At 44.1% G+C, this 17648-nt stretch overlaps 2 protein-coding genes across 2 annotated transcripts in view; one reads left to right on the forward strand and one right to left on the reverse strand.

The window, feature by feature from the left end:
* Positions 1–6620: 6620 nt before the first annotated feature.
* CUNHXorf56 (chromosome unknown CXorf56 homolog) lies at positions 6621–11945 on the reverse strand. Its single transcript, XM_015828893.1, has 7 exons — positions 11792–11945; positions 10735–10852; positions 10201–10242; positions 9629–9767; positions 8752–8841; positions 7544–7636; positions 6621–6988 (listed from the first exon to the last, which is right to left on the reverse strand). Exons 1-7 carry the CDS (start codon positions 11913–11915, stop codon positions 6926–6928), a joined length of 669 nt encoding a protein of 222 aa, XP_015684379.1. The 5' UTR covers positions 11916–11945; the 3' UTR covers positions 6621–6925.
* A 2323-nt stretch (positions 11946–14268) lies between these two features.
* Positions 14269–17648, forward strand: part of UBE2A (ubiquitin conjugating enzyme E2 A) — an 8057-nt gene continuing 4677 nt past the window's right edge. Inside the window, exons 1-2 of the mRNA XM_015828894.1 lie at positions 14269–14365; positions 14644–14724. Of these exons, the coding sequence (XP_015684380.1) occupies positions 14322–14365; positions 14644–14724 (125 nt within the window). The 5' untranslated portion in view covers positions 14269–14321. The remainder of the gene's footprint in view (positions 14366–14643; positions 14725–17648) is intronic.

The following is a 17648-nucleotide window of genomic DNA, read 5'->3' on the forward strand; positions in this document are numbered from 1 at the left end:
CCAAAAGTAAGACCTAACCAGAAAATAAGCCCTAATGCGTCTTTTGGAGCAGAAATTAATGTAAGACCCAGTCTTATTTGTGGAGAAACACTGTATGTATCAGTTGCCACCTTACCCTTGCTTGTGCTTCACTGCTATGCAGTAACAGACTGCCTTGAACTGTGGAGAGGGAATGAATAAGGAAATGCTTGGGAAAACGAAAGTAAGTGCTGTACCTTCTCGAGATGCTGCCTCAAGGTCACCCAGCTGGAAGAAGGAGGGAGCTGCATACTAAAGAAAAACCAAATGTACAGGTATAGTATAGGGGGTACCTTGCTCAATAGTAGTAACTGTGAGAGGGACCTTGGAGTCCTAGTGGACAATCACCTAAATATGAGCCAGCAGCGTGCTGCAGCTGCCAAAAAAAGCCAACACAGTGCTAGGCTGCATTAACAGAGGGATAGAATCAAGATCACGTGAAGTATTAATACCACTTTACAATGCCTTAGTAAGGCCACACTTGGAATACTGCATCCAGTTTTGGTCACCATGATGTAAAAAAGATGTTGAGACTCTAGAAGGAATACAGAGAAGAGCAACAAAGATGATTAGGGGACTGGAGGCTAAAGCATATAAGGAAAGGCTGCTGTAATTGGGTATGTCTAGTTTAACGAAGAGAAGGACGAGGGGGGACATGATAGCAGTCTTCCAATATCTCAGGGGCTGCCACAAAGAAGAGGGAGTCAAGCTATTCTCCAAAGCGCCTGAAGGCAGGACAAGAAGCAATGGATGGAAACTAACCAAAGAGAGAAGCAACCTAGAACTAAGGAGAAACTTCCTGACAGTTAGAACAATTAGCCAGTGGAACCACCTGCCTCCAGAAGCGGTGAATGCTCCAACACTGGAAGTTTTTAAGAAGAGACTGGACAGCCATTTGTCCGAAATGGTATAGGATTACCTGCCTGAGCAGGGGGTTGGACTTGATGACCTCCAAAGTCCCTTCCAACTTTATTATTATTATTATTATTATTATTATTATTATTATTATTATTATTATTATTATTATTATTATTATTATTATTATTATTATTATTATAGAATGCTTGGACAGACCGTTGTGAAAACATCTGGTCTGAATCTGATTGGTGATACTGGAGTGGGCGATGAGGGAGTTAAGGGAGGGAGAAGTAGAATTTAGGGATTTGTGCACACTATTTTCAGTTCTGGCTTTGCATTACTGCAATACCCTTGATCTTTAATAAACCATACCTTCCTCAACAAATGGAGCCAGAGGTTTAAGTTGTGGCAGGTCTGACACTATGCTAGAAATGCTAAGTAACTCTTACTTAACTCCCAACCTGAAATAATAACTTTTTGTAGGAATTTCCAACTTGCGATGCATACGTCTGTGGATCTATTTCATTGGTTTTCCATACCCAGTTGACAAAAATATATTTACCTACGGCAGCCGAGATACAATCAGGGTGTTCTATGCAGAGGCTGTAGGCTGCTCTTAAGTAGATAGCATGTGTCCTTAACTGTGTTGAAATCGGCCCTTTTCTCTCTGCGTGTGTGTTTTCCCTCTGGTCTGTCGCCCAATGTCTCCTTTTCAAATTACATTGCACAACATTTTCCCATAGTATGCCAAAAAAAAAAAGTTGGCACTGGAGTTACTGAACTATTTGAATAGTAGTAGAATGATTGCATTACTTCCTTGTAGCAGTCGGAGTGAGTAAGTGCTCTTCCACAGAAAAACTACTCTATTTCTAATCAAGGATTCAGGAAACTATCACTTCCAAGGTTTTAGGGTTGACTGCTTCTTAGTGGAGAGAAACAGGAATTAAATGTGAGGTCTCTAATAACATTGGCACCACTGCGGTTAGAGAGAGTTCTCCTAGCTGGCAATTCTTTCTCTTTATTTTCATGTCTCCATGTGGCCAAAGAAGACATGTTTAGAGAAGTTTCTTTTCTTTTCAGGACCTTTGAACAATTTTATCTCTGATTTTAGGAGTAGGAACGGCTAATTATTCATATAGATAGGCGGTTCACCCCATATTAGGGAATGTGTAAACTTAAAACCATTAATTTGGCAACCGTTCAAAGCTACAGCATCACTAAAAAGAAATAACTTATGACCACTTAAAATTGTGGAAGCAACCCTGCAGTCATGTGATCAAAATTTGGGCCCTTGGCAACCATCATGCATATATGATGATTGCAGCATCTTGAGGTCATGTGACCAAAATTTGCAACCTTCCCAAGCTAATGAAGGAAGTCAGATTTACTTATGGACCTTGTAATTCACTTAACAAATGCAGTGATTTCAATTAGAATAGAATAGAATAGAATAGAATAGAATAGAATAGAATAGAATGTAAAAGAGAAGAGAAGAGAATACAGGAATGGAATGGAATGGAATAGAATAGAATAGAATAGAATAGAATAGAATAGAATAGAATAGAATAGAATAGAGCTGGAAGGGACCTTGGAGGTCTTCTAGTCCAACCCCTGCTCTAGCAGGAGGCCTTATACCATTCCAGACAAGTGGCTGTCCAGTCTCTTATTAAAAATCTCCACAACTTCTGGTGGCAAGCTGTTCCACTGGTTAATTGTCCTCCCTGTGAGGAAGTTTCTCCTTAATTCCAGGTTGCTTCTCTCCTGCATTACTTTCCATCCATTGTTTCTTGTCTTGTCTTTTGGTGCTTTGGAAAATAAGTCGACCCCCTCTTCTTTGTGGCAGCCATGATGAGAAAGGTCACAAAATTGGGAAGGATTCACTTAACAACGGCCTAGCTTAGCAAGAAAAATTCTGCTTCTAGTTCTGCTTGTAAGTCAAGGACCTACCTGTACTCCTGACCTCTTGGGGGTTAAAATTCAAACAATCCCCACCCCAGTTAATTGTCAAGGTTCGGTTAACTGAATTAGGGTGTTCACAAACTGGTGGGCAAGGTCCATCATGACCCCTTCAGATCTGAGGTCACCCAGAGAACAAGCGGTTGTAAACTTGTGACATGGAAAGCACTTTGACCAAAGACTCTGGCAGATGAATGCACACCCACGTGGTTGACAGATCATCAAACCTGCCACAAACCCCAGCACAACTTGGTCCCTTTGCACACAGGTTCAATGGCAAAGAAAGTCACATTGTTCAGAGCTGATGTCATTGTGATCCAGTGATTGATAACACGGTGGGGAAGGAAAAAAAGCAACCTGTTTAGAAACAGTGTACTTAGTTTAGCCGTGTTCTGATCTATAACCAAGATTGACAAAGTCTCTTATGGACTAGAACATTACACAACAGGGAAGGATTTCTGCTTATTTGGGGAGCTGGTTTTTAATTACTTTCTTGTTCTGTGCGGATCCGAGACTGTGCTGTAATAATTAAATAAATGTGATGTGGTAGCAGTCTTCCAATATTTGAGGACTGTCACAGGAAATGGGGGTCAACCTATTGATTAGTTTATAATATAAAATACAAAAATACAAAAGAAAATAATAGGAAAATAGGGGAGGGAGAAGGGAAGGGAAAAGGAGAAAAAGAAAGAAAAGGCATTAACTTCCAACTCCCTTTGGGACAGTAGAATAAGATATTAACATCAAACCTCAACTTTTTACTTGTACATAATAGTATAAACTAGCCATTTCTAGAACAATAAACCTATCTAATCGATAAAACCCAAAATCAAAGCTTCCTTTTTTTTCTTCCCACCTCAAGCACAAAGTCCAGAAATGGTTTCCGGGTAGAAACAAAAGTAATTGTGTTTTTTTCCCTTTTAATTAAAGCTGTCAGTTTAGCCCTCTCTGCTAACTCCATTAGCTGTTGCAGCCGTTCGTCCATCGTGAGAATCAAAGTGTCCTTCCACTTTTGTGCATGAAGTAACCTTGCTGCCGTCGACCTATATAACATCTTTCTTTCCTTTCTTGTAAAAAAAAAACAAAACGACCTTCAAACCAAAAAAAGGTGTTTCCCTATTTTTTTCTTTCCTCCTCCTTTTCATGGTCACCTGACTGAAGGTCACCCAGTGGTTGAGACAGCTTCCTTGCTGCTCCTGAATCTCCTTTTAAGGAGATCTGCAAAGGCAGGAAGCATTTTTTTCATCCACGCTTGATTGGTCCAGGCTCCACCTTAGCTTGTGTCATCCACGCCCAGAGAACTTCTGCCTGAACAGGCCAAGTCTTGCAAGGACTGGCGAAGCGGAGCAAAGAGGAGAAAAGTCCCAGCTTGTTAGGAAGAACCTCTTAGGACAGGGGTAGGCCACCTTGGCTCTTTTATGACTCGTGGACTTCAACTCCCAGAATTCTGGCAGTTGAAGTCCACGAGTCATAAAAGAGCCAAGGTGGCCTACCCCTGTCTAGGAGTAAACTTGTCCAACCTGGACCGTTCTCTTCCCTGTTTGCAAATTGCTACAGATAGTTCTCGACTTACAACAATTTGTTTAGTGACTGTTCCAAGTTACGGCGCTGAAAAAAAGCGACCCATGACTAGTTTTCACACTTATGACGGTCGTAGTATTCCCCGAGGTCGTGTGATCAAAATTCAGACGCTTGGCAACTGACTCATATTTATGACGGTCGCAGTGTCCCGGCGTCACGTGATCCCCTTTCATGACCGTCTGTCAAGCAAAGCCAGATTCACTTCACAAAAATTGAACTAGTCTAACAACTGCAGTGATTCTCTTAACAACTGTGGCAAGAAAAGTTGCAACAGGGGGCAAACTCACTTAACAAATGTTTCACTTAGCAACAGAAAGTTTGGGCTCCGTTGTGGTCGTAAGCTTTAAGATTTTAGGGATTAAATGTATGGATTAAATTTATATGCCGCTCCTCTCACTTATAAGACACAGCTCTGAAAGGGCACAGAAGCTCTGTTCAAGGCCTCTTTGTGTGGGCTGCAGGTCACGTGCAACCGGCAAGTCTGAATATTGTCTTATTTCAATATTCAGGGATGAAGGTCATTGCTTAAACTGCTCATGGCTACACAACCCACGCTCAGTAGGAATACTTTTAGAAACTTGGGAACACACAGGCTTTGCAAAAGCTCAACAACACGCAACAATAAAACCAGTGCAATTAGACACCCGCTTACCTTAAGTCAGTGGTGGCAAACCTATGGCATGGGTGCCAGAGGCGGCACTCAGAGCCCTCTCTGTGGGCACACGCGCCGTCGCCCCAGTCCTAGGCCTTCAGCTGAGTTTTATAAAACCTTTTCGCTTTAGGCCTCCGCCGCCGTGTACAAAAAAAAAAAGGTTCAATCAGTCAGTCAATTTCAATTTCTCGCAGGAAAAAAAAGATCTTGCAAAATTGGAATTGATTGATTGAACTTTTTAGTCCCACCCAGTCTGCGGTTACCACTGCAGCCACGCCCACCCAATGGGCCACACCCACCCGGCACCCGACGATGCATAAATGGGTTTTGGGTTGCAGTTTGGGCACTCGGTCTCTAAAAGGTTCGCCATCACTGCCTTAAGTCATGAGTGTCCCTAGAATATTAAGGATGAGATCTTTTTGAAAGAGTTTAAACCAACATCTTGTTTCTTGCAATGATCTGCTTTGTTGGGGCAGTTAAGCTCTTTTTTTTCACCAGAACTAGAAACTTGACTGGTTGGGTTTGATTTAGCCACGTCACTTGTAAGACCTCTGCTGGCCAAACATTGCTACTGCAACCCATCTGTATGAAAATGGCCTGTTTTTAAATTTATACCAGAGACGACAAACTTCCAATCAGATGAGGCTAACTCTCTGCGAGCCTCTTTTGATATATATAAATGCAGATAGTCCTTGACCTACATTCATTACAACCGCACTGAAAAAGTGACTTGCACTTATGACTCTCACAACATCCCCACAGTCACACGAATAAAAGTTGGATGCTTGCCCAAGCAGCACAATGTATTTGCAGCATCCCTGGCTCCTGTGATTGCCATTTGGGACCCTCCCAGCTAGCTTCTGACAAGGAAAGTCAACGGTGGAAGCCGGATTCACTTAACAACTGTGTGATTCATTTAACAACGGCAGCGATTCACTAAACAACTGTGGTTCCAATTGCGGTCTCACTTTTAAGCGGCGAGATGCAGGGTATAGTAACATAACCATTCTCCTTTGAGAATCTCATCTACAGTTTCTGCCTGTAATCCCAATCACATTTTCCATTAAACTAAATGACAGATCTTCGTGCCATTTAAAAAGACTTTTAACATATATATTTTTTACATTTATTTTTTAATGTGTATATTAACCTCCGAGTTTAATGCTTGGTCATTGAACTTGACTTTTTCACGGTCACCTCAGGGTGTAAACAGAAACAGCATAAAATAATCCAGGTTAACGAGAAATAAGCCACCTTGAACAGCATGTTGTGCTGGGTTCATCATATCACACTAAGCCATAGTCTAACATTTGACATTTTTTTAAACATTCCTGGTTCTGTATATAGTTTCGGTACTCCTAGAGGCCTCCCATTCAGACTTGTACCCCAGGCCTGATCTTGCTTAGCTTCCAGGCTAGACAATCACGTGATACAACAAATGAGTCTACATAACAAATTCCAGCAGACAAAGGAATAACAATCACATGAAACTAATTATTTACCAAAGGTTCATTTTTCTTTATTGATTTCTCTCTCACCAGAATTTTATGTACATATGAAAATACACAAATAACTAAAAAAAAAAGAAAACCTCTGTACAAATGAGGTCCTCAATTCAAATTTACAAGGTCTTGCCAAACTGAATATACAGCAAATGACGGAAAAATGCTTCTCAGAACCTTCAAAAGGAAAATTAAAACCTAGACTACAAGCAATACATTAGAAAAAGCAGAGCATTTATTTCTCTTCGCCAAGTTGCCCCCCTTCACTGCGTTTTCAGGAGTGAGGCCAAATTCCTTGGGGCAAACCAGCAAGGAAACAAAATGTTGTGGGTCGCTTCTCTTCTTTTGGCAAAACTTCTTATTTGAACTGGTTGTCAATAAGGGTCCCTTTCATTTTGGCCTTCTTGGCTTCCAGCTCGGCCTGATCAAATTAAAAAAAAACAAAAAACGGAAAAGCCAGCATTAAAGAAATATCCTTGCTAACATTTACGAGGAAACGGAAGTGACTTCTCTCTTACATTTGAAAGTGAGAACCTTGGAATAAAATTAAGTTGGTTTTCTGCAAAGCTGAGAAACCTGCAGCCACCCAACAGGCTCCAGAATTTTTACGGTCACTGATTCAGTACAGAATGGGACAATTCAACGCTGCCAACTCAGTGCAGAGCAGTTCAACAAACACAAAAGTTAATTAGATTCAATTCAACGGAACCGTTGCCAATAATAATAAAATCAGTGAAGTCAATCCAGAAATAGAAGAGTTACAATCATTTCTACAAAAATATGGTCACGAATAATAAAAGTAACTACACGAAATGAGTGATACAGCACTGAATTATCTAAAAGGTCCTCAAGTATTTGGGGACAAGTTATTTAGAGAGAATGTGAGGTTGATTCCCACCAGAATCCGTAGAACGCTGTTGCCTCAAACCTATACATGAAATGCAGAAATGAGAAGGGTGAAAAATAAGACACTCACCAGTTCCTGCAGCCTTCTCTTGCTCATGCCTTTCCTTTCCAGCTGCTTCTCGATCACTTTGGCATTTTGGGCATATGAATCAGCAATCTCACGCTGAAAAATATTCCATAAGAAGGGGTTAAGACACTATGATGGTAGTGCCAGCAGAAAAGAAGCACATCAAAAACAGGCTAGAGTAAAAAATGAATACCTCAATTTTACAGACCACATAGGAGTAAGTCTCTTATAGTCCAGTGTCTGTTAAAACCAACTGTCCATTAAAGCCAAAGGTCCATTAAATCCAAATGATGTAATTTGTGTCAGTTGACACCAACTGGCATAATTGGTGTAATCATGTAAGTGGTGTCATCATTGTAAACCTAACCACGATGCGTGAACTATGGTTTATGGTTTCATATGGACTTAGCTGATCGTTGGTTAGTCAATAAAAATTACCATGTCAACCATGATTAAGCATACAGTGCTGTAATGTGAGGCATGAACCAATGTGACTAACCCCAAATTGCCCACTGTGTTGGACAAGGATTTATATAGTAGTTTCTTTAGTCACTATTGAATAAATCACACCACTCTGGTATCCTTCTGAGAAGAAAGAGAGAAAGTGTAAATTATTAGAAACTATGGAAGGAAGTAGTTTCATAATGACCAGAAGTCAATCAATCAGAATAGAGCTGGAAGGGATCTTGGAGGTCTTCTAGTCCAACCCCCTGCTCAAGCAAGAGACCCTACAGCATTTCAGATAGGTGGCTGTCCAGTCTCTTCTTAAAAACCTCCAGTAACGGAGCATCACAACTTCTGGAGGCAAGCTGTTCCACTAGTTAATTGTCCTCATTGTTAGGAAATTTTTCCTTAATTCCAGGCTGCTTCTGTCCTTGATTAGTTTCTATCCATTATTTCTGACTAAATCCTTGGCTTCAAATATCTAGACCACCTAGATCTCCCGTTGCCTTCAAGAAAGATGATGGGAAACTGCCAGCTACTGGAAGGAGGAGTCAAGCAAAGGCCTAGCTTGGAATCCTTGCATAGCTGTAAATGGCATAAGCTTGACATCCCTAAGATCCATGAGGCCTTACACGGGTCGTTCCCAGGGGAAGGCAGGCTGTCTGGAGAGTTTCTTCTAACATGTGTGGCAAACAACAAGGTTACTACTTTTTGGTCTACCCAAGAAGCCAGAATTGCTTGTTTCTGAGAGATACAGAAGACCTTACCGCTTCAATCTCTTCTTCTTCTTCATCAATAGTAGACACGGTCACCGAGCTGAATTTGCCCATATCCTTCGTCCGTTTGGTCATCATAACCTTGGAAGGAGAGAAGTTTTTTAAAAAGAATATTATGTGTGGTCGAAGCTTGGGGATCAGCAAATGTAAAAGGTGACTATAGTTATCCTTCACAGATCAGAAAAATGCTGTCCTGAAATTTAATACTAAGAAAAGAGAGGTAGGTCTGTCCAATACCTCATGTTTTGGGATCTCAGAACAGGGACTGTAACTTGCAGATCACCAGCTGTGTAACAGATGTCCAACCCCCTCTCCCCCTTTTTTTTTACAACATGTAGAATTCCCCAAGAGTTGCACCACTAAATGTGTTGGGCAACTGTGTCCCAAATTCATTTAGGAAGCTAAAGATATTTAGCACATTTAAAATGGATTCCAGCCATGCAAAATCAGGAAAGCAGGGGAAAAATACCAACGCCAAGGCATCAAGATTTATCATTCTGCTAATTTGTGGCCCTCAACCCCCCCACAATATTGTGCTTTACAAGAAGTTTGGCTGATGACTGAGGCGGATTAAGTCAACTGAAGCTCATGAAGCCATGCTCTTGGGCTTGAGAAAAGGAAATGGAATTGAAGAATGCATCTTCTGATGGAGCAAGTCAACTGGATAACAAATTTACAAAGGAGGACAATCTCTTGCTCTCACGGCCAAATATTTCAGGACTTCCTGGAGTAAGAAGAGAGATCAGGTCAAGCAGATGCCACCACGAAGCTCGGAAGCCCAGTGAGAAGACATGGTGAAACTTCACAGTGGTTGGCATCCTCTCTACTCGGTCTCCACACACTGCAAGAGAAGTCTCTGTCTCTCTACCTTCTTAGGGGGCTCTTGCTTCTGAGTGTAGATGTTGGTCTTCCCAAAACCTTGTCCAAATTTGACCACGGCACCATCAACAATGAACGTCACCGGAGCGTTCTTCTGCTGGTGTTGGTAGAAAAGGAGTAAGCCACACCTGGAATGAAAGTGACCGCTTGTTTTATTTCCTTCTTCTAATAAACAAACAGATAGTCTCCCTGACGCTAATATTTTAGCTCACTTCACCTGCTAGATTAAGCCTCAGAATGACATAAATTGCAATCATTTCACTCTTCACTAATCTAGGCCTATTTGTTAAGCTGGATCCCAACCCCCAACAGCCAGTAGCCCAATGTACGAGAAGACACTCAATTGGAGATGCATTAGAGTCTTCTGGATGACATCCTAACACTGGATTTAGATCCCTTTGTTTTATTTTATTTTTACTTTGGAGAAAGAGCTGAGTGCATTAATTCACCAGATCACAATGGCCCCCACATGTTCTTTTATCACTGGATGTTCTTTTATCACTGGAAACAATATTTGTTGACTGTTTTACCTTCTGAACACTTCCTCTGAAATCCACTTACTTTCCACACTTTTTCCTGTATTGTCGCTCAATGCCTTCTGGCCTAGGTAGGGAAGAAAAATAGGTAAGTAGGCTTTACTTTGCTTAATCTTAGTTTGTTGCAAAAAAGAAGAAGTCATTTTTAGTTGGGATTACATAGTCTGAGAAGCCATAAATCCTGGATGATAAACTTATTGTTAAAAAGAATATATTTTACCACGCGAACTTATTTTTCCACGAGTGACTCCTGTTAAAAATGCGATTAAAATTATATTTTCACAAAGAAAGAAACCATCAGTTAATATCTAACGAATAAAAACAAATGTTTCAGCCATTTTAATATTACATCTTCCTCTGCAGAAACAAAGAAGTCGATGGAGACAATGAAGACGGGGACACCCCCTTCCAATATTTCATATGAAAGATGAGATAAGTTGAAGAAGTCCATCAAAAGCAAAGATTTGTTTCTGAAATTGTACATCTTTGATTTTGGCCATGGCTGCCTGGGCCCCGGCTGACCATCCCTGGCAATGGCGCTTTGTGGAGGCCTTCCTACCTGCGCAGGTAAACATTTTCCTCTTCTTCCGTGTTACAGAATTTGTGGGCATGTTTAACCGCATCAATAACTCTGGCCCGATCACGGGGTCTCATGGGCAGCTTCTCAAGTTGGCAATCTAGAAAAAAAAAATCATCATAATTTTAAAAAGCCTTCAGGGAAAATAGATCTAAAGTCAGACGATCAATGCGGTAGGAGGTCCCGGAAAGATTAAACAAACCAACATCCACCCCAATATCAAATCACTGTTTCAATCCCATTTTACAGCTATCAATCAAACTTGGACAGAAAACATCAAATTCCCCAAACGTTTGATAAAAGGAATTGCTTTCTAACATGGAAACCATCGTACAGATCTTAATTATACCCACAAGATTTCTTACAGCGTTTTTCCCCCCTGAGCAACATTTGGCAAGCTTTGTTGAAGTTTCAAGGGTTTTGTTGACTATGCAACTTATTTATAATAAGGGGGAGATATTAATAAAAAGCGCTAGGAATGAAACATTGGCTAGCTCAAGTGTGGAGTCATGTCTCCCTTTCCAAACTGGAGTATTAGGATGGACAAGTTTACTTATTTATTAAATTTATAAGCCACTCATTTTACCATCCAAAGCGACTCCGGACAACTCTATACCTTGCATTAGGTTTAAACACCTCTGATGCTCACCCCCAAAGCAGCTTAGGAGGCTGGCTGTTATTTGCTAGCATGGGTGAAACAGGACTCTCCTACCCCGAGGACTACAACTCCCATCATCCCCCAGCAGTGCCCACCTGGGTTGAAAACACCTGGCAGGTACGGCCGGAAAGCTTCAGAACTAACCTGAAAGCTTTTGGACTTCAACTCCCATCAGCCCCACCCTCGCGCCCCAACGGCGCGGAACTCCGGGAGTGGCAGTCCCGGCTTTGCCAGTCGTTCCCAACGGCTGGGTTCTTACAGCCGGTGCGTAATGCCCAAGGCTTGGCGAGGGTTGTGGGGGACCCGCTTTGCGCCCTGGCCGAGCGGACGGGAGGAGAGGCGGGGGATGGGGATGGGGCCGGGGTCCCTTCCTTGGCTCACCCAGGACCAGCACCATCTGCCCGCAGAGGCAGTAATACACGTGCAGCGGCTTCTCGCCATCGTCATATTCCTCCCGGTCGCGCGTGTCGGAGCAGACCACGGAGCGAGAGACCACTTTGGGCATGGCGGCGCCGGGCGATCGGGCGCGCTCCGCCTCCCCAACCCGCTTCCCCGCCTGCTTGCAGGGAGGTCGGCTCCGCCTTAGACCCGGCTGGGGCTGGAACTGCAAGCCGAGGGAGCCAGCCCCTTGCCCTCCTTTCCCCGCCTCCGCCCGCTCGCTCGCCTGCCTCGGCCGGCTGGAGCGCGCCAATCCTTGCGCGCAAAGGGGAGCGCGCCCGCGTGTAAGATGCGGGCGACCCCTTCCCACGACCGAGATGCTTCTCCCCTCCACCCATGACCTTGATGGCGTGGCTTCCCTCTTATTGTTGGCTAAACTTGTTACTTGCTCAAAGAGGATGCTTCTTCCTTAAAAGGGTTTTGGCTGGGAACCATGGGGGTTAATGTCCCAAAGGTGCTTTTTCCAAATAAATTCCAGTTACCCTTTGGAAAAAAGCATCTTTGGGACAACCATGATCTGGAAGATTGAGAATCTTCAGTAGACATAGGAGTTGAGGTCCTGAGCATCTGAGCAGCCTGTTGCACTTCTGAAGGGAGAACGCTTGCCGGAGGCGGAAGCCAACTTGGACGTCTCCTTTGGAAGATGATGGGCCTTGCAAGTTTAAAACATCAACGGATTTTGACTCCCTTGGGATTGAATAAAGCTACCTAGGGCTTCCGGAATGAAAGCGTGTGATGGTGATTCAGGAGCAGACTGAAAGCTATCGATTTTTTTTTTAAAGTCTAGAGGAAATTTGGATATGTTTGTACTCCTTACTGGGTGACCAGGCTGTGGCACTGAATATACATGCGCCATTCACATGGCCCAAGACACACATCCCATCTAACCTCAAAATAGTAATTAAAGGCAGCAGTGTGAATTGTATCTTGGCCCACCATCCCTGCAAATTCCTGTTTTTGCACGGATACTTCACTTTCATTTGTTTTGACTCTTCGGTAATGATGTTTAAGCTTAGAAATGTAAAGTGTTGCAATAATATAAATATAATATAAAAATATAAAGTGTTGCAATAATAGGTCAAGAAGTGGTTAGGAAATAAGGGATTTAATAAACACTGTCCTTGTCTGCTCAAGAAGCCTCTACATTAATGAAGAGGCACTGAAGATAATGACATATAAAAGAACTGAGGTTGAGAGCATCCCACAGGACACAAGTGATAACAGAAGATCAAAACCAACTAACCGCATGCAAGTGCCTACACTAAGGTTGGGTTCACACATCCTGCTCAATAATACTTTGAGATTAATCTGCCAATTGTGGTTAGGACAAAGTATTATTGAGCAGGGGGTGTGAATCCAGCTTTAGTGTAGGTACTGTATGCGCTTAGTTGGGTTTTAGCTAATTCACACACTGTACTGTATTGTCTTAATTCAGTGTTTTTCAACCTTGGCAACTTTAAGATGTGTGGACTTCAACTCCCATAATGGACTTCAACTCCCATAATTCCCCAGTCAGCATGCATTATGGGGAATTGTGGGATTTGAAGCCCACACATCTTAAAGTCGCCAAGGTTGGCTTAACACTGCCTTCATCCAGGGATGGCAAACTTCATTGAGTGAGGCCATACAGAAGGCCAAGCCCAGCCCATTGCAGGCCTGTGTGATGTGTGTACCCAGTTCAACTTCAATCCTTGTTTTAAACCAGGGGTAGTCAACCTTGGCTCTTTTATGACTCGTGGACTTCAACTCCCAGAATTCCTGAGCCAGCTAAACTGGCTCAGGAATTCTGGGAATTGAAGTCCACGAGTCATAAAAGAGCCAAGGTTGACTACCCCTGTTTTAAACTCTGAAAACAAGGCCCCAGCCACTGGGCCCAGGGGGACTTATTTTGCTGTAACACCGCTGTGCTGCCTGCATAGCTTTCAAACTAACGCCCCGCCCACAAGCGGGGCAGCTGATTCTACCAACCAATAAAAAGGACGGGGAAACTTAAGGGAACGGGCAGAAAATGGTTTCTCCTACTCAAGCCCCCCCTTTTTCCCCCGCATTAGTCTCGCCTAGAACGCTCGGCTCGGCGTCAGCCCGAATGGTATCACCCTGCCTTTCGAAACACCGCCCTTTTCTTCCCCCCCTCCATGCGGCGCAGTGGTACATCCCCGGTGTGAGTCGGCGGCTGCGTGTAGCACCGCCCCTCTCTGTTTTCTCAATCCCCCCCCTCCGCAAGGGCAGTGGTGCGGTCCGGCATTGCCCAGACGCCTCGGCCGGCGCTACCACTGCCGCGTAGTCAAGGGCCGCGTCCGTCTCGCCGCCTTCCTCGCCCCCCCCATTGTTGAGGCACAAGTGGAAGAGGCTGCCTCCGCTCGGAACCAGCTCCCGCCGCCGCCGCCGGTGCCGCCGCCGCCGCCGCCTCGCGTCCCCCTCCCCGCTCTCCGCCCCGCTGGTGTATGAGTGATTCGTAACCGCGAGCCCCGCCATGTCCACGCCGGCCCGGAGGCGCCTCATGCGGGACTTCAAGAGGTAAGCCGCCCGAGAAGGGCCGCTGAGGCGGAGGGATTGGCGGGGGAGGGGGAGCGCAGCGGAGGGAGAGGTGAGGCGATCCAACATGGCGGCGGCGCGGCCGCTGCTGATGGGAGCGCTACGCTACTGGCGTAGCGGCCTCGGAGATTAGGGCCAGCTACGCCGTTGGCGTAGGCGGGGCGAAATCCCATCGCTTCCCTTCTCCTCCCCCCCCCGCCTTTCAGCGGGCGCCCCCCCCCTTTTTTTTAACCCTTTCCTGCCCGCCTTTCCCCGCACAGGCTGCAGGAGGATCCCCCGGCCGGAGTGAGCGGAGCCCCCTCGGAGAACAACATCATGGTGTGGAATGCGGTCATCTTTGGGTGAGTTTCCCCCCCTCCTCCGCCNCCCCCCCCCCAAAAAGCCCAGTTCTGCAGTGGAGGGGGGAAGGTTTTAGCCTTGCAGAAGGGAGCCCTGCCCGGTCCCAGAGGATGCTGAGCCCCCATCTCTGTTCTGCTAGGAGATAGGAAGAAGCAAGCCTGGTTTTAATTTTCAGGAAGGTGACTTTGCATGCTTTTTTTTGTTTTTTAAGGGGTCCTTTGGTGCTCTCTGAACTTGGTTTGTTTTCTTGCAGACCTTTCATGACCCAAACTAGGTAACCGATGATGTAGTACTGATGCTGTTACCTAGTTTGGGTCATGAAACATCTGCAAGAAAACAAAGCAAGCTCAGAGAGCCCCAAAGGACCCCAGGGTCTTCCTCCTCCTCTCTGCATAACTCTCTCCCTTCTAGCACTAATGATGTTGCCCAGTTGGGTCACGAAATGTCTGCAAGAAAACAAGCAAGCACAGAGAGCACCAAGGACCCCTTTTTAAAAAAAAAAAAAAAAAAAGGCATTCAAAGCCACCTTCCTGAAAGTTAAAACTAATTAAAATTAAAATATCCCCCTTTATTGGCTTAAGCTAAAAGACCCTCTCAAAATAAGTGCAGTTGATCTGCAGAAACTTAATTTCTTAGAAAAAGGATGGCTCCCCCTTTCAAGAGGGAAGCCAGGCAGCCATTTGTGAGGATTGGTGCAGGACCCTACAATCCTCTGTCTCTCCCCTGTGTTAGCGGGAGAAAATAAGCAGTCTGTTCTTCAAAGGGCTGTTGTGGATGAGCTGAGAGCTATACAAATATTTGGAGGATCCTAGATTCCTTTTCATAGACCTGTATTCTTCAGATGATCCCTTTCATGGTGGGATCCCTCATGTTTCTGTTCTAGCCAGCATGCCATGGCCGTTCGGTTTAGCATGAAAGGAGTGCCCGGCTTCAGTTCATTACCATGTTGGGGAAGGTTAAGAACATAAGATGATTATGATCTGCAAAAGCATGGATAAGCATGCTGGCACTCTTTTGTAGCCTCTTGCTATTGATTAAATTGGCCAGATCTGATAGACTTGAAATCTAGGACATTCAGAGGAACACAATTTTCCTTCCCTATATTCAAATAATCATTCTGATTACTTTCCTTATCAGTTATCAGATGTTTTAATTCTGAGCTTTCGTCAGTGGGAATATCATTCTCATGGCCCAGATTTACTTCTCTGTGATAATAGTCTAGTCATTCCATTGGCTGGTTTTTTTCCCCCCAGATGTATTGAATTGTAATTCCCTTCATCCAGAGCCAGCTTGTTTGATAGACGCCCACTTTGGGTCCATAACGTACGGCTCACTTCCAGGGGAAAGATTTGCAAAGGCAGAAATAATTGTAATTGATGATAACATAATAGAACACATCCAGATAGGGCTGGCAGTTGCCCTGGTTTAGTTTTTAGAAATAGTAGCATATTCTGGTAAGGTAGAATAGCAGGGTGTGTTCAGAAACTGTCGTTAGTGGTGGCTGGAGTTATTTTAATTAAAATAATTATTATTATTGCTATTCTGACAACCAGTTCTTTGGTCTTTTGAAAGAACATCAGGCCATTGGAATGAATGAAAACCGGCTTGGAAGTTTCCCTACATTTATAAACATTTTGTAAAATAGGCCGAAAAAGCAAGTCCATGGATAGCTGTGGCATCCTGTATCTCAGTGGCTTCGGCCAGCTCTGAAAGAAATTCCTCCAAATTATTTGATTGCTTATCTAATCCAAGATTGATAGGCAAGGAAAAGTGATTCCTGCCTCAAATCCTCCTGACCCAAATGGCCCCATGAGCCTCTTTGCTTGTTTTCATTGTGTGTATCCCAAAGAGGTCTTTCACAGCGCGTTCCCCATCTCCTGAAATGGCACAAATGATCAGGAGGAAGCCAGCAACTTGGTTGGTAGGGAATTTGTCAAGCTTCACGATGGTGGTCCTTGCCCTAACTGGAATTCCAAGTTGAAATCTTAATCAGTAAATGGATTTTAGTTCACCCTTTTACAGTAATTGTTACTCTGGCAGGTGTGATCTGTCTTGATCACATTAATTATAGCGCGGCTGACATTCCTTGTTGTCAAATTGTCTCCGGATCGGAGCTGGTTCTCTTTCCTCTCTGCTATGTTGTGTTGACGGCAAACGAGCCCCAGAAAGCTGTGTCTGAAAGGCCAGTTTTTCTCCTGTTTGACCAACCTCTAGATGGGTTGGGATTCCAAGCCTTTGTCCATTGCCGCTGAAGATCCCTCAGGATTGATGATTGCAGCACGTCCAATGTTTGAATATAGGCAAATGCTGTTTTAGGATGGTCAGGGCAGTTCATGCTTTTCTAGGGTCCCTGATGACGTAGCAATGGCTTTTGTGCACGTTCTTCCTTTGTTCACTCTGTGCCTGCCTTGTCTTCTACCACCATTTAAGACAGGGGTCTTCAAACTTGTCCCTTTTTATGACTTGTGGACTTCAACTCCCGGAATTCCAGGAGTTGAAGTCCACAAGTCATAAAAAGGGACAAGTTTGAAGACCCCTGATTTAAGACAAAGCTGTGGCAGTGTTGACTGATACAGCTTCAGGTTGGCTCAGATCTTGCAAAGACTCAGGATTCTCATGAGCATCACGTGGGCTTCTTCGGAGGAAGGTCTTCCAGTCCCTCAATCCCACTGGTGGATGGTGATTGCTCCAGCAGGGTGGTTAATGGCCCGACCTCTCTGTCACTTTCCATGACTTGTAGAAGCCTGCTGGCATATAGAAGGGAAGACAGGCTAGCTGATTGCTGCTATTCTGTTCCTTAGTGGGGTTTACCTCCAGCAATCAAGATCAGGCATGACTGGGGTGAAAGATAGTAGCCCAAAAGCTCAGAAAATAAATGCTGGCCTCACAGTGGTTGTGTGTTAATGATGTTGCTTAGGTTTCATTC

Source organism: Protobothrops mucrosquamatus, unplaced genomic scaffold (assembly GCF_001527695.2).
Source record: "Protobothrops mucrosquamatus isolate PMUCROS unplaced genomic scaffold, P.Mucros_1.0 scaffold5077, whole genome shotgun sequence".
Taxonomy (NCBI): Eukaryota; Metazoa; Chordata; class Lepidosauria; order Squamata; family Viperidae; genus Protobothrops; species Protobothrops mucrosquamatus.